Below are 14,799 nucleotides of genomic sequence, written 5' to 3'. Positions count from 1 at the left end.
CCGTCAATGAATGATCCATCCGCTCTCATCCTAACTGCATGCATGTGTTCCTTCACTCCTGCCGCCAGTGTTTATTCCTCTCTTGGAGGAAGATAAGCTCTGCAGATAGCACTTGATTTATGGAGTATGGCCTTTGGACGGGCCCTGAAAGCATGAACTGCAGAAAGATGTTACAAAATCCCCCACTGCAGCAAGGATTTATACCAGTGCTCCTGGCCGACTGCGCCTGCCCTCTGTGCCAGGAAGATCTCCTGTCTCCACCTGCAACAGCTGCTTTTCGAGGGTGTTATTTAAGTGCATCAAGAAGGATTTTTCCTTTGAAAAGGCAAATGCACTGCAGCGCAGTTCTCTTCCAGGAAGGCTGGGGAGACAGCGAGATCTTTCAGGGACCGAGACGCACAGCTGTAATTTGGGGCATGGACCACAGGCACCCCTACACCCTGGCGCTGCCGCCGCGGCCCGGAGAACCTCTCCCCCCGGACACCCTTCCCCTCCGCAGAGCAGAGCCGCGCTCCGCCAGCACCCACTTGTGGAGGCCGGGAAACCTGCACCGGAAGCGGTGCCCCGCCGGGCGCCGGGCCGGGCCGCCCCGGGCAGGACCCCCAGCCCCGGGGCCGGGCGGCGCCGGGGCTCCGCCGCGCCCAGCGCAGGCAGCTGGCGGCCCCCGCGATTCCCCAGCCCCCCGGCACTGCTGGCCCACCTTTCGGAGCCCTTCGAGGCCCCGGTCGCCCCAGGGCGGGCCGGTGGCATTAGCTTCAGGACAGCGGAGCGCCACCTCCCTCCCACGCTGCAGCACACCTGAGGGACATGCCCCGGCTGCTCACCTCCCCTCAAAGCCCAGCTCCACAAATCCAGAAATGACCGTCGAGTTGAGCTTAGCGTCTGCTGCCCATCGTTCTTTAGAGGTCATGACCTTCACTTACCTGGTACTCCCAGACCTCCCACAACACAGCCGCACACAGAGAGCTCAAAACGCCCTCCGACCTGCAGTGCTGGACACAGGCCCAGCTCATAAAAGGCTCCTCCATCACTCCACAGAGCCGAGGCGATGGTTTGGTACTGCTATGCACCATGCTGCTTTCCCGAGGTGGCCTGGGAACACCTCAGCTCGGTGCTGCCAAAAGAGCCGGGGAAGGGCTGAACCAGGCACCCCAGAGCCTCACCGCTACAAAATAAGCACATTCAGGCTCCCCGGGATATGACCCAACGCTCCCAAAGTGAGCTCGTGTCCCCTCCCAGCAGCCCTGTACAGGAGGTAACAATGGAAAGGGGCTTCGCAGGGCTCCCAGCAGAAAGGCACGCAGCCGCCCTGCAATCCTCTCCCACTCACCTCACAGCCCACCTCACCCCACAGCTGGATTCAACTCCGGCAAGCAGGGACAAAGTTTCACGGTATCCTGCTGCAGCAGGAGCCAAGGCAGCAGCGAACACACCCCTGTAAATGCTGACCATGTAAATGAAAAAGCAGCAACTTCTGCTTCCCCAGAAATCACAGTAAGGGGCTAAGTTGCCTTGGTGGCTCAAGCAGAGAAGGGCTGAGGTGCAAAAGTCCTTGTCCCATCTCTGCATTCACCACACTAGGGGGAATCAGCACTCCACATTTCTCCCTCGAGCAGCCACTGAGCTAAGAGCTCTGAGCTGGCCCAAAACTCTGCTGCCCTCATCTCCCCTCGGCTATAGCTGCAGAGGAATAGACAAAGAATACTTTATTGAGGCTGCTGGAGCCAGCCACATCTGCATAATATCCCCTCATGGGACCCCACCATCACTCAGGGAGAAGAGCAGGCACCAGCCTGCCTAATCCCAGGACCTGCTTCTACTGCTGGTCTTTTATTTCACCAGAGCTCGGGCTCGAAGCTTCCACAGTCACTTGAGATGACAGTCAAAGCTGTCCCTACCGAGGGGCTGGGTGGACGGTACGCTCGAGATGCAGGACCACACCAATAAGTGCTGTGGTCATGCTGAACAGCAGGATGTTCCCCCCCATCCATGGGTCTTCAATGTCCTAGGTGCAGGCTTGAAACTTACCCATAAGGGAACGACTCTTTAATCAAGAACCCAAACAATTGGATCACACAGAGATTATGATGCACAGAGAATCTTTTAGGCCAGGGATGCTTTAAAAAAATCAGTTTATTTTACCTTACAAATGATAAATAAATTGTTTTAAAAAAATCATTTCAAGTGTGTTTTACTTCATGTTGCAATATTAAAATACCTTTCCCTTCTCCCCCCTTAAGTGATCAATACAAAAATAGTTGTGACCAAATTCTTTTTTTTGTCAAAACTTCCTGTATTTTAGGCAAAAAGGCACATTTTGAAGGCTTTTCACCAGGAGGTACAGGGGTTCACAATGACCCCAACAGCCTCTCTCCCCTCCCTGCTTGTTCTAACTTGAGTGGAAGAGGACACAGGAACCAGGCAGCACTCCTGCAGTGCTTTTTGTCTGATGCCCTCCAGGTATATACCAGGGCCAAGGTCAGCTTCAGTGTTGTCCCTGGTTTACATATAGGGGAAACCAAGGCACAGCAAAGCAGTACAATTATCTAAGAGCTTCTTGTGAATAGCTGGCAGAGTAGGACAGAAAACTGGACGTAGGTGTAGAATGTTGTCTTTTTCAAAACGACAGTGCGGACCCACCTGGGATCATCCTCCCCCCCCTTGCAACCACAATGTTATGATGGCAGTCACAAGTCTCTAGATGTTTCTTTCTTAGTGGGAGAGTCACAGGACCAACACAAAAAGTTGGGCCTTCACTAGTCTAAACAGGGATTAATTAGAGCCCTAATTACGAGCCCTTTAGGGGCAAAAGTCACTGCTGGGATATATCCACCCATTATATCTTCTAGTCACAAGAAGGATATAACAGCCAGTCGGACACTAGAAAAAGCTACAGGCAGGCTCTTGCTTTGGGTAGGCTTCGTACCTTCCTTGTTCATGGTATGCGGTTCCATAATCAGCTGGTTTCCCATTGGGAAATGCTGCTGCGTCACCAGGAGGTGATGAAGTCCGTGAAGGGGCTTCTTCGGTAGCAGGGGTGTTTGACAACCCGGGTCATCAAGACCATTTCTCTCCCTGCCCTGACCACTCATCAGGATGCTCAGGGCTGATAACTGATCAGAGCTGCCCCCTTTCACATCTGCTAACTCCAGAGCAGGGCAAAAAACACACCCCTCCCGGTGCTTCACCCCAGAAACCTGCGTCTCCTGCTTCTTCCAGGAAGCCGGATCTCCCGGCAGCTGGCAGGCGAGCATCAACACGCAGTGAGCTGAGCCTGCTTATCACAGTATGAGGCAGCGTCAGGTGGGGAGGGAGTCACAGGGGGCCAGAAGGAAAGGCACACACACAGAGCTCTCCTGGTACATGGCACCGCTGTGAACCGTATTCCTTCTTTGGAGCAGCCAGCTCCAGGAGGCCCTTAGCATCATAAATGGTGGCAGGAGGCAGATAAGCTGCCCCTTGAAAAGGTCTGGCCTGGCTTTGCTAGGTCTCCTCATCCCAGAGACACAGCTGCTTCTGCGGCACATAGTAATCGAAGGTGTAGCCCTTCTGGCAGCTGCGGATGCCACATTTGTAAGAAGAAACCTTGCCACCAGCGTCGCGACTCTTGCAGTACTTCAGCATGCACGGGTACCACTCGATGCTCAGCGAGTAGCTGCAAATGCAGGGTTTCCAGCGGTCTGCACACAGCTTGCAACGCTGCAGGTCAGGGAGATCAGATGTCTGTGGCAGGACCTCGAACATGGAGCCATCCACCCCTGTGGGAGAAAGCAGAGAGACATTGCTCAGAGCGCTGCTGAAAGGCAAGGCCAAAGGAGAGAGCCACCAAAGCGAGCGTTGCTCTCTCTGCACAGTCTCCAGGACAGTCGAGGAGAATGAGGGTTAGACAGAGGGCATTTGCAGGGGCAATGCAAATTCAGACACGAGTCTGAATAGGAACCGCAGGAGGAGAAAGGGCCCTGGGGAAAGTAAGCCAAAAGATACGCAAAGTGTGTAAAGAATATATTTCTTTTGGGTGATGGACCACGTGAAAGGTTACCTTGAAAATTAGGTTCACTAGGAGAGCACCACCAAAAGGAGTCAGATATGCTAACTAATAGACTAGTGCAATGTGACGTGCAAGCAAGCGATACACATGCCTTATCCACCGTAAAGACAGTGAAAGAGAAGCCAAAATGATCTGTGCTGATCACCAGAAACCTGGCAGGAGAGATGACAGTAGAGTGCCAACTTGCTGACAGGAGCAGTTCCAATGAAACCGAAGGAAACTTACCTTTCTCCAGCCAAAATTTGACATCTTCTTCTCGGGTGTAAATTGCTTCTTTGGCCTCTGCACAGACACTGTGGATGTGAGAGCTCAGCTGGGCCCCCTTGCTGAAGTTGACAGCTACATCCATGCTGAGATGCTCCAGGCCCCGCACCTCCTCAGCCTGCCGCACTGTCCTGGGATTTTTCTGCAGAGGATGAAATAATGAAAACTTGAATCCTGTTTGCAACAAATTATTCCTTAAGGCATGTTGTGATTTCATGCCAACGTAAGGTGATGTGCAAATGGATGTTCCTCTGTAAATGCACCTGTATCCTGTCTGGATGGAAGGTACTTAAGAAAGTTCTTGTTGATGCTGAAACTAATGATAGTTTATCACTGCTCTGATTTGCCTGTGATTGTTTATCAATGCTTTGTTGTGACAGATGGTCCCAAATCAGTACTTGCTTCATTGGGCAATGCGGGGCAGGGGTTTTCATGGTGATTGCTCTAGCCATCCACTTGCCCTTTGATACTAAATCGTGCCTCGTTCTAGTTTATTAGTAGAACAGGATCAATACTATTGATGAACTTAGTTTAGTGCAGAGTCTTTCAAGCAGGAGGGGTGGTCAAAGGGGGGTCTAATACCTGAACAATTGGGCAGCTGCCTGGGAAGAGTATCCAGGCAGGACAGCTCTAAGAAACCCTGGATGGACTGGAGGATGGAGCTAGCACTGAAGCCAGCTGCAGTGTGCCTCTTACCTGCCGCAGCTTGGCCATAGACTCGCTGGGGATGATTTCGTTGCGGTGAAGCCGCGTGATGAAGCAGAGTGCTTGGAACTGGCTCTGGCCCCTCTCCAGCTCCCCGAGAATTAAGGCACGGAAAATCTTCACTTCCTGACAAAGAGATAAATAAGAGTGAGAGTCACAGACCTTTGGCATCAGTGGGGTGAACCAATACGTCAGGGTCAAAGAGAAAGGCTCCAGCCAAAAGAACAAAGTCAAAGGTCTCATACTTCTGCTACCTGAGCACAGGGGTGTAGTCCCAGGTTCAATCCCACCCAAAAGCCTACAGCATAATAACCGGTGTCTGTAAAGAAGTAAGGGTTTTCACAATCCCACTGTGGCAAGGACAAATTGCTACCAAGTCACATCCCACATCCATGGCTTCCTCAAACAACAGCTGAGAATTTCTGTCCTTTACCAAGAAGGGAGGCAAGACTCCAAGGAGTCTCGCTTTGTTTTGTTAAACAAATATCACATAGCCATTATCTCCATGCATTACTTAGGGCAAGCAGTCCCAAATTTCCTCTGCTGCCTTCCCTCACTTGCTTCTGAGCAACTGGTATCCTGAAGAACAAATTATTCATTTCTGAACCCAGCAACATGTGGAACAGAAATGAAAGTCAAATTTTTAAAGCCAGAAGGAACCCGTTACGATCAGCTGCAGCTGACCTTCTTTTCTGCCTGGGTCAATAATTTTGGCATTTTATATAGAGAGCTTCTGACATGGATTGTAGCCCATCTCCAAAACCAGCTTGGAAACCAGCCATAGTTACCTTCACGTAGACTCACAGAATACCTTGTTCAATAGCAAAACCTCATCTGGCATAAATCAACACTGATTTCTAAGCAGGTATCAATTCATCTGACTTCTGGCTTCAGGGGCATTTGTGCATGCTGTGGGAGTCCGTCATCCCCTGTCTTGGTGTCAGACCATACTACTACAAGGGCTAAACAGATGGGTCGGAACGGTGCCTCCTTCTCAGTATGAAGAGCAATTATTGCCTTTTGGCACCCACCCCCAGCCATCGCTCTTAACAATGTCTTCCACAGAGAACTGGACAGATATTGGTGGCTAGGGACCAACAAGTAAAAGCTATGCCAAGCTGCTAAGATCATCCCTCTCCTCCTCCTGGCCTCCTGAGCTATTCCTATTGTATAGCTCATAAGCTCAGCTTCTTCCAAACCTCCTTCTGCCCCGAGAAGAAAGGAGCCTTTCTCTTTTCTACAAACCCTAAGCAGTGTCCACGCTGAGTTTTTCTGCAGACTAGCTCATACAGCCCACCATTTATTCCCTGCCTTCTCTTCCATGTCCAGAAGAGAAGAAGGTATGCAATTCAGTGCACATCTGGACAGCTGAAAGAACAGCTGCAATCTGGGATGCATTTCCCTCCCCAGGATAGGAGAAAGGATTTTGCTGGGTGCATTTGTTGACTGAAAACTTACCACAAGAGCAGGACATGAAGGAGGTTTGGGAAGAAAAAAATACCAAAAATGCTTGTGAAATTACTATGGAATCACTATTTTTTGACAGTTTTAATGGCGAGAATTCCCATTGAGACATTGGTACCACTGGAACGACCCATGTTCCCATCTGCGTTTAGTCCAGCTGCCTTCCAGCTGAGCTCTACTGCTGTGAGCTTCCATGCTGTGCAAGGCCCAAGGATGAGTAGACTAAAACTAGTAGCTGACCCTGGCATATTCTTCAGCTGCGGATTTAATTTTAATTCACTTTGTACAATCAGCATTCAGTCTGGAAAAAGCGAACAGGGATAGCCATGTTTTGCACTTGGGCCGAAAACCTCTACAGGCAGGAGATGAAAAACACTGCAGTACTTCCCAGGTTGAAGGCAATTTTTGTAAAATGAGAACATGCTGAGCAATTGATTAATTCTTCTGATCTGCCTATTTAAGAATTAGCCTTCAGACACCCAACTCTCTTCCCTTCTCATGGCTGAGACTTATGAGAGATTCACAGCTCTCACTGCTCCCAGCAAACGGTCCAGAGCTCCCCACCGATCCCACACAGCTGCAGGTCCCTCACTCTGCCTCCCAAGTCCAGAGCCCAGCTGCCCCCGCAGAGTCCAGGCAGAGATAAGCTCCCTCCCAAGTGGGCTCAGGTCCAAGGTGCCACTTCCACAGTATACAAAGGGTTCCTGGATTCAGCGACCCTGTTCAGTGATGAATTCGGACAAAGGTTTTAAGTATTTAAGTGTTTCTGAGTTCCAAGCACACAGGAGAGGAAGGACCAAATTTGTGTCATGACAATGCACCAGTGGAGCAAATGAACAGCTCTCAGGCATCGAGACAAGCATCTACTCCCCCCTCTAACCCAAGGCAGACACCAGGAGCAAGCTTGGAGTGCACAGGGTCATCAGCCACTGCTGTATTGCCCTCAAAGCCCCTTACTGAACTGCCTCCAGCTCCAGCCTTGCTCCCGCCACACCAGCGAGCAAGTGACCCAGGGCTGCTGCTCAGCTAATCGAAATATTTAGCTGCCTATCTCTGTGTGCTTACTGATTTATAGGTCGACAAGTCCATGTAACCTCTGGTAAAGATCCCTGCAAAAATCATAATTGAAAGAGCTCATTGGTAGGGGATGGAAGAAGGGCAAGAAAGAGAAAGGTGGGGAAGGGTGGTCTTGCAGTGGGGAAGATACAGCTGCAGGAGGAAAGAGCAAGGGGGAAGACAGTAAAGATCAATGGGGTAGCGTCCCACTGCACGACCCTTTCCTCCACCCCCAGATTCTCCTTTCTCAGAAAGGCATGGCTGATCTCCCTCACGTCTCCCCCCTCCTGCCCTCAGGCACACACCCAGCCAGCCCTTTGCTCCCCACCTGCCTGCCGCAGCCCCTTCCAGCTGAATCCGAAAGGCTCTGCGCCTGGCTGCCTGGACGGTACATTAAACAGCGAAGCCAGATCTTTATCTAAGTCAGCCGTTCCACCAGCCCTGCGGATGCTGCTGCCTGCGAGAGCAACTGCCCCCAGCTGCCACCCTCAGCGCCTGCAACCCTCCCACACGCTGGGCTTGGGTCGCCCAGAGAGGGGCTCATTTCTCCTCCTCCTCCCCGTGTCCCCAGTGCTTCTGGCCCACGTCCCTCCCCCAGCTCTGTCTCACTCCATGGCATCTAAAGGAAGCAGCTCTGGCGTGAAGAGGGCTCTGGTGCTGCCTGAACTCCAGGTGTCAGGGATTTCCAGCACAGTTGTTGATACCGAGGGAGGTGCACTGGTAAAGACAGGAATTGTCCGGGTTTGCCAGCACTGAAATAGCCAGTGAACCAACGATCAGCTGTAATGAAGCTGTTTTGATCAAGGACCTGGCTCCTATGGCATGCGTTGTTCTCAAGAGAGAAATCCCACTTTTACCTGGCTCCCAGCAAACCCAAAGCGACCCTTGCTGTGGATTTCAGAGCAAGGCTAAAACTGTGCCGCACGCTGGCCCATTTTCTGGGAGACACGTACCCTGCAGTGACCACTGCCTCCTCAGCAAGAAGTCAGTCTCTTCCCCAGCCTTGCTTCACCTCTCTCTCTCAAAGTCTTGCTTGGGTTTCCCTAGCTTTCCGGCTCTCCCTGCCCTCGCTATGCAACCTCAGGTGGAGCAAGAACCGAAGCTTGTCACATCAAAAAATATGTCATGCTTCTCACGTGGAAACAGCCACTGAAGTTTTTCCTGCTCAGAGAGCGCCTTTCTCTCCCCAGCGACCTCACCTCTTTCCCACCAGCAGGAGTAGGGTGAATCAGTGCCAAGGTGGGTACCCGGCCAAGGCAACAAACAGCACCTTTAATTCTGGGTTTCTGCAAAATTTCCCAGCCGGGAACAAGTCCCAGCAGAACATTGCCTTTGCAATGTGGGTACTCTCCGGATTAACTCATCATGGGGGCGTTGAGAATCCTTGGCCCTGACCCGCACTCGTGTGGCGGGTACAGTTACAGCTATTGTTTAGGTTTGGACGACAAACGCTTGGTGTAACAGAGAACAACCAGTTCTGCAGCCATGCTCCAACCATGGCACTAGAGATAACCGCAGCCTTGGCTTTCACAGCAAGCGGAGAGCAGCTCCTCTTTCCTAAAGGCAGAAAGGAAATCAGTGCACTGAGCTCCCAACAGCCCAGGTTGCCTGCACCTACCAAAGGGACTTCTAACAAAGACTAGCCTGCAAGGAGCAGGGAGATCACTGAACTTCTTCCCTCCTCACACTGTCCTCAGCCAGTTCCTCCAGCGACTGTCACCTGGGGTGTGAGAAAAATTCAGCCTCCGTTTCTAGGGTTTATCCAGTAGAGACTAACAAGCCTGTGTGGTCTAGATCTCAGCCCAGCGTCTTGACTTCATGTTGAGTGGAGCAAACCAGTTCCCGGGGAAATAAATTATTTCAATGCTTTCCTCCCCACAACCCATTCAGCTTTCCTGCTAAATTTCTCTCCCCTGAGGACATCAGTGCTGCTGTGGGACCCACTTTTGTCTTTGCTGTCGCATGCCTGCTCAGAGTGGGGGGTACATGCAAAGGGGATGCGCTGCTCGGGGCACTGGGTAACACTGGCACTGCTGGGCCCAATTCCTTACCCTGTCAGCAGCCTTTGCTGTGGTCAGGGCCCTGCCTGCACTGCCCCGGGGGAACAGCTACAGCTGGCCAGAAAGTTGTCGTGCTTGTACAACACAGAGAATGTGTTATTGCATCCACACTGGGGGTCCAGCCAGCTGAGCTACCCTGACTGGGTGGGGATTATGTTTTTTAACCTCTCTCCTACTGGAAATGGCTAGAATGAAGACACTTCAGTACATTGCCTCTTATACTCGGGTGTCTATAAAGGTGAATTAAGGATGTGCTGGGAAAGGGGGGAAAAAAGCACATTTTCAGGAGTAATAAGGTTTGACCCTGATTCTTACAAGTATCCAGCAGCCAGAAATCCTCACAATGCTCTGAGATGCTTGGAAAAAACATCCTCTAGTTAAGTATCCTCATGCTCAGCACCTACAGCCTGAGGGATGCCTAAAAGTAACTGTCAGAGGCCACTTTTGAAACTGGATCCTACCTGACAGGTGATTTCCCCAAAGCCATGGAGTGAGCAAAGGGCAGCTCTGGCCGCAAGGCAGGAGTTCAGCCCCCCAGCCCGGTGCTCAGCTCAGCAGCCATCGCGCTGCCGTTGCCTGCGGTACAGCCGCCACCTACCCACACCTGAGTGGTCACAAGAGAGAGCACTTTTAGGTACCTCACTACAGCTCAGGGTAACAAACACCACCATGTTCTAACGAGCCCACCCCATCCCTCCTGCCCTCCCAGAGGGTGCTGAATGACCCTCCTTTTATATTTTTGGTCTCTCTACAGAGAAGAGACTGCTTTCCAAATTACACAGATACAATCTTTAGACTGATGCTTTCTTGTATCACCTAGTCATTTAGCACCTAACACAATGGACCCCTGGCGTAAGGAAATTCTCAAAACACCACCCCAGAATATCATGTAACATAACTTTATTAACGAGGAAACTGAAAGGACTGGCAGTGCAAGCGTTAAAATACCATTACTCATGCTTTCTCCCTTGTGTTTCCACACAACTTTTCCAGCAATCAAAAGAAAAAAGAAACTTTTCTGTATCTTTCTGCTGACCTTGGAATAAAACCACCCACTTTGTTCTCAGGCCACTGTTTAACAACTGGCAAGATCACGCTATTCAAATTAGACGCAACTTTTAGGGTTGCTGTCTCCCCTCACTCTTTTTTGCAATACGTTTTATGCCTGACAGTACTACACAGGAAAAGAAGACGTGTTTTCATCACATTCTTTCAAACTGCAAGAAGAGAAATGGTCTTCACTATTGCACTGCCCAGAAAACATCAAGTCCCAGTTTGGACTCCCACTGACTGGTTTGTGCTGCACTAGAGAATGAGAAAAAAACCTGGTGTGCTCTGAGGACGTGACTACTTCAGGTTCAGCTCTGGAGGGGAGGCAGGGGTGGAAGAGAAATGAAAATCCCACCTATGTGGAAGACCCAGCCACTGCTCAAGTCCCACCCAGCCTCCACCAGTGTCAGAGCACAGAAATGAACTGTGATCTCATCATAACTCCTTTCTTCTCCAGCCCCTAGTCTAGCAGCAACTCCTTGTCAACAAAGAAAAAAAAAATCTGCCTTTGGACAAGCCCCCTGCAGTTTAAGCCAGAGAAGTGGAAAAATCATTTGTGCAAAACCCCAGCATGCTGGCCACAGCATGACCACATAATCTAGCTTGGGAAAGCCAGGTCAACAACCCCAGCTGCTTTTACCAAGGCTAAGAGCCTCAAGACCTTCTCTCTGGAGAAGAGTTGTTGTGTAATGTTAGAAAGATGAGCACCAGAGCAGAACAGGGAAATGCCTGCATGCAGCCAGAACAGGTCAGAAGGGGAAGCCTGGCCAGGCAGCTGCCTGCTCACATCATTACTCACTGCACCGCAAATTCATCTCCTCGGTCCTTTATGTTTTTCTGGCTTTTTTCAGCTATTTTCCAGCAAAGCCATGAAACAGAGAGAACCAGTACCCAACTGTTCTAAAACTGAAGATTAAGAATGGACTTCTGTGAGTCTGATGCCTGCAAAGCCTTCCAGGGACCATCTCCGGTGTATTTCCAGCAGGAGCTGAGGGGTTGCATGGAGCTAAGTAAGGATTTAACATACTGAAGTCAAGATACCTTCAGAGAACCTGTCCCCAGAAACAGCTCAATTATAATACGGATGAGAGCGAGAGAAGAGCTAACATAAACTCTGTTGGGTTTGTAGATGAGATTTGAGAGCAAGCTCCCCTCAAGAAGAGCTGAAGCAAGTGAAAAATGCTGAAACAATCAAGAGCTCAGGACACTAGAAGTCCCCAGGTCACATCCCAGGCTCCCAAAGGGCCTAGCTAGAGGATATGCAATGAGTTTGGATTTCCCTTGGCCAGGAATATGCCGTGGTGTGCAAGTTTGCAATCTGCAGGCTTAAGAGCCCCTCCTCCCTCCTTTAACTGCCCTAGTATGCCATGCCTTCTTGCAAATTTTTTTTTTTTTTTAAAAAAAACAGGAGTCATGGGAATGCTTTTCTGCATGTGTGCTGGAGTACATAGAGCATGCCATCACTTCCAAAATCACTGTGGCTTTTGCTAGCATCTCAGAAAGAGGTGGGCTTGACCTTGTACCCTCCAGATGGAAGAGGGCCATCTAAGAGGCTTGCAAGGAGACTGGGACCAAAGAACGTAGCTGAAAGAGGAAGAGGCACCAGAACAATCCCTGGCAGAAGGCTCCAAGGTTCACAACACGTTGGGACACACCACCTTCCTATCTCATGGGTTTGAGCTCCCTCCTGCTGCAAACCAAAGTCCACCTGAGCAAACAGGCTGAACAGAGGGTTGGAACAAAGTAACACTGCCGTGCCACCCGGAGAGCCGTGCCACCCACATGGGAGCAAACAGCTCTTCCCTGGGCAGTAGGAAGTTCGCTACATCCAGCAGGGCTTAGCATGCTCTGAAGCTGGCCCAGAAGCTACCGTCTCCTGCTGAGAAGTGTGGGATCTGGGGCTTCAGCTCAGCAAGTATCACCTCCCTGCAGAGAGCCACCTCTCACACAGTGGGGCCGGGAGAAAAGGCTCCCCTTACAGCAGGGCTGTTGTCAGTCCCACAGACAGCTGTCAGTCAAACACTTCCCACACCACAAACTCACATATGTGCTCCCAAAGACAGCAGGAGCCCACTTAATGAACTAATTGTACCCCACACGCATCATGGAAAGAGACGCCCTAGAAAAACAGCAGAGCACAAACAGTCCCATCCAGGAGTCAGGAACCTGAGATCTCCCCACCGCACAGAGACTCTCCTGCCCTGGCCCTGCTCCATGCCCAGTTGCTGCTGAGCCTGCCATGCCAAACTGTGCTACTCACAACTCGGCAAAGAGAAACAGAGCCGCTAGGGTCGGCTGGGTGTGGGGAAGGCTTTGCCACCCATCCCACCAGGATCTTTACCACCTCTTTTCACCACAGAGGCAGCCCAGTTTACAGGTTTAACACCACTGGGACAGCAGCCTGCCTAAATGGCTTGGAGCTATACGTGTGAGAATTGCCCTGCAGAGACTGCAAACAAAGACCCCAACAGAGCTTGAGGGTGAATAGACTTTTCTCTACGCATGCAAAAGGATCCTCCATTCCTCAGAAACAGTTCTGGCTCCCGGATCCTCAGCCAGGCTTTTCCCAGGCTCCAACTTGGTCCCAGGTCCGGAAGAACCTCGTGTACCGCTATCACCAGCACTCATCCCACAAAAAAACACGCGCCAGAGCCCTGACCCGATCCTCTCGCTAAGCCCATCTGCTGACCCACGAGGTGCGAAGGGCCCGAGTTCCCATGCCGCAGTCTTTGACCTCCTCCAGCTCAGCCGGGAATCACCGTGAGAGACCGGACCCGCAAAACACGCCGTGGGTTATGCCACCGCTGCCCTCCTCAGAGCTGGGGGACCACGGGAGGGGACAGGCTTTCAGCGCACACGTCCTCCTCGGGGAAGGCAGCGCATCCCTGCGAGCGGGCGCGGACACCCCCTGCATCCCTGGGAACCCCCCGGCACCTTCCCGGGCCGGCTGGGGATGCCTCTCCCGCGGGGCGGGCGCAGGCGGCGGGAGCTGCCGGGCGCCGGGACGCGATGCCGGGGCAGGAGCCCGAGCCCTACCTGTCTGAAGTCGGCGGTGAGGGTGACGAGGGCGCCGTCGGCCGTGCGCAGCTCCAGGCTGATGCAGTCGGAGCCGCTGTCGGCCTGCAGGCTCTCCTCCGTCACCTGCCCGCCGGGCAGCCGCACCCGCACCCGCAGCTCGGCCCGCGCCGCGGGGCCGGGCGCGCCGGGCAGCGGGGCCAGCGCCAGCCAGAGCAGCGCGGGCAGCGCCGGCAGCCGGCGCCGGGGGCCGCGCATCCCCCCGCGCCCGCCCCGCCGGGGCGCGGAGCCGGCCGCCGCGGGCTCAGGGCCGGGCCGGCATGGGGCGGGGGGCGCGGGCGGAGCGGAGCGCTGCGGCGGGCGGGCGCGGAGCGGCGGCCTGGGAAGGCGCCGCGGCCCCGGCCCCGCTGGGGTGGCTCGGCGCGCCGCCCGCTCGCCCTTTTCATTCAAGCCCTCGGCGGGCGCTTCCCTCGCCCCCCGCCCGTCACTTCCTTCCCCGGGCCCAGGGACCTGCCCCACGGAGGCAGCGCGCCGCCCCGCCGTTAAAGGGCCAGCGCCGGGCCGCGCCGGCTCCCGGCTGGGCAGCGCAGGAGCCGCGGGCAGCGCCCGCCGAAGGGCCGGGAAAGGCAGCTCCGGGCCAGGCAGCGTCCCCTGCTCGTACCCCGCTCCCTCCTGTCAGCCGGGTGCCGGGGGGAGGAGGGAGGGAGCATCTCCTCCTGCCAGCTTCGGGGCTCTCCTGCGCTTGCTTTGTGCAGCTTTGGCTTTCTTTCCTCGGGATACACAGCTATCTACAAACTGCAGTTGGAAGGGAGAAGGGAGGGCAGCGTTAACAACAAAGCCCAGCTCTCCTGTCTGCACAGATACACGCAGAGTCCTCTAAACATGTGGTTGCTGCGAACCAAACGACATTTACATGATTGCTCTCACAGTGCACTGTTACAGGTCTGTTGTGAGGCACGCTGGATGTATTCCTGCCCCTGAGGATGTAACACGGGCCACTTCAGATTTTCTTTCACTAGGTCACTTCAGACTCTGCAGTTCACAGTCACAGAGTTCCCAATCTGCCCTTCACCCACCCAGTTCTGCAATCACTTCCAGATGGGCAGATGCTCATGAAGGGCCCCTTTGATTTCAAAA

General features: G+C 52.9%; 1 protein-coding gene across 1 annotated transcript; it reads right to left on the bottom strand.

Moving 5' to 3' along the window:
- Nucleotides 1-2,115: 2,115 nt before the first annotated feature.
- OAF (out at first homolog) lies at nucleotides 2,116-14,433 on the bottom strand. Its single transcript, XM_075172938.1, is given in 5 exon segments — nucleotides 2,116-3,758; nucleotides 4,274-4,454; nucleotides 5,009-5,143; nucleotides 13,684-14,049; nucleotides 14,052-14,433. Coding segments are annotated over 5 exon segments (1,014 nt in total). The 5' UTR covers nucleotides 14,109-14,433; the 3' UTR covers nucleotides 2,116-3,483.
- Between the last annotated feature and the right edge of the window lie 366 nt (nucleotides 14,434-14,799).

This window comes from Calonectris borealis, chromosome 24, assembly GCF_964195595.1.
Source record: "Calonectris borealis chromosome 24, bCalBor7.hap1.2, whole genome shotgun sequence".
Taxonomy (NCBI): domain Eukaryota; kingdom Metazoa; phylum Chordata; class Aves; order Procellariiformes; family Procellariidae; genus Calonectris; species Calonectris borealis.
Note: the sequence above shows the minus strand (reverse complement) of the source record. Positions and strands in the feature narration are given on the sequence as shown.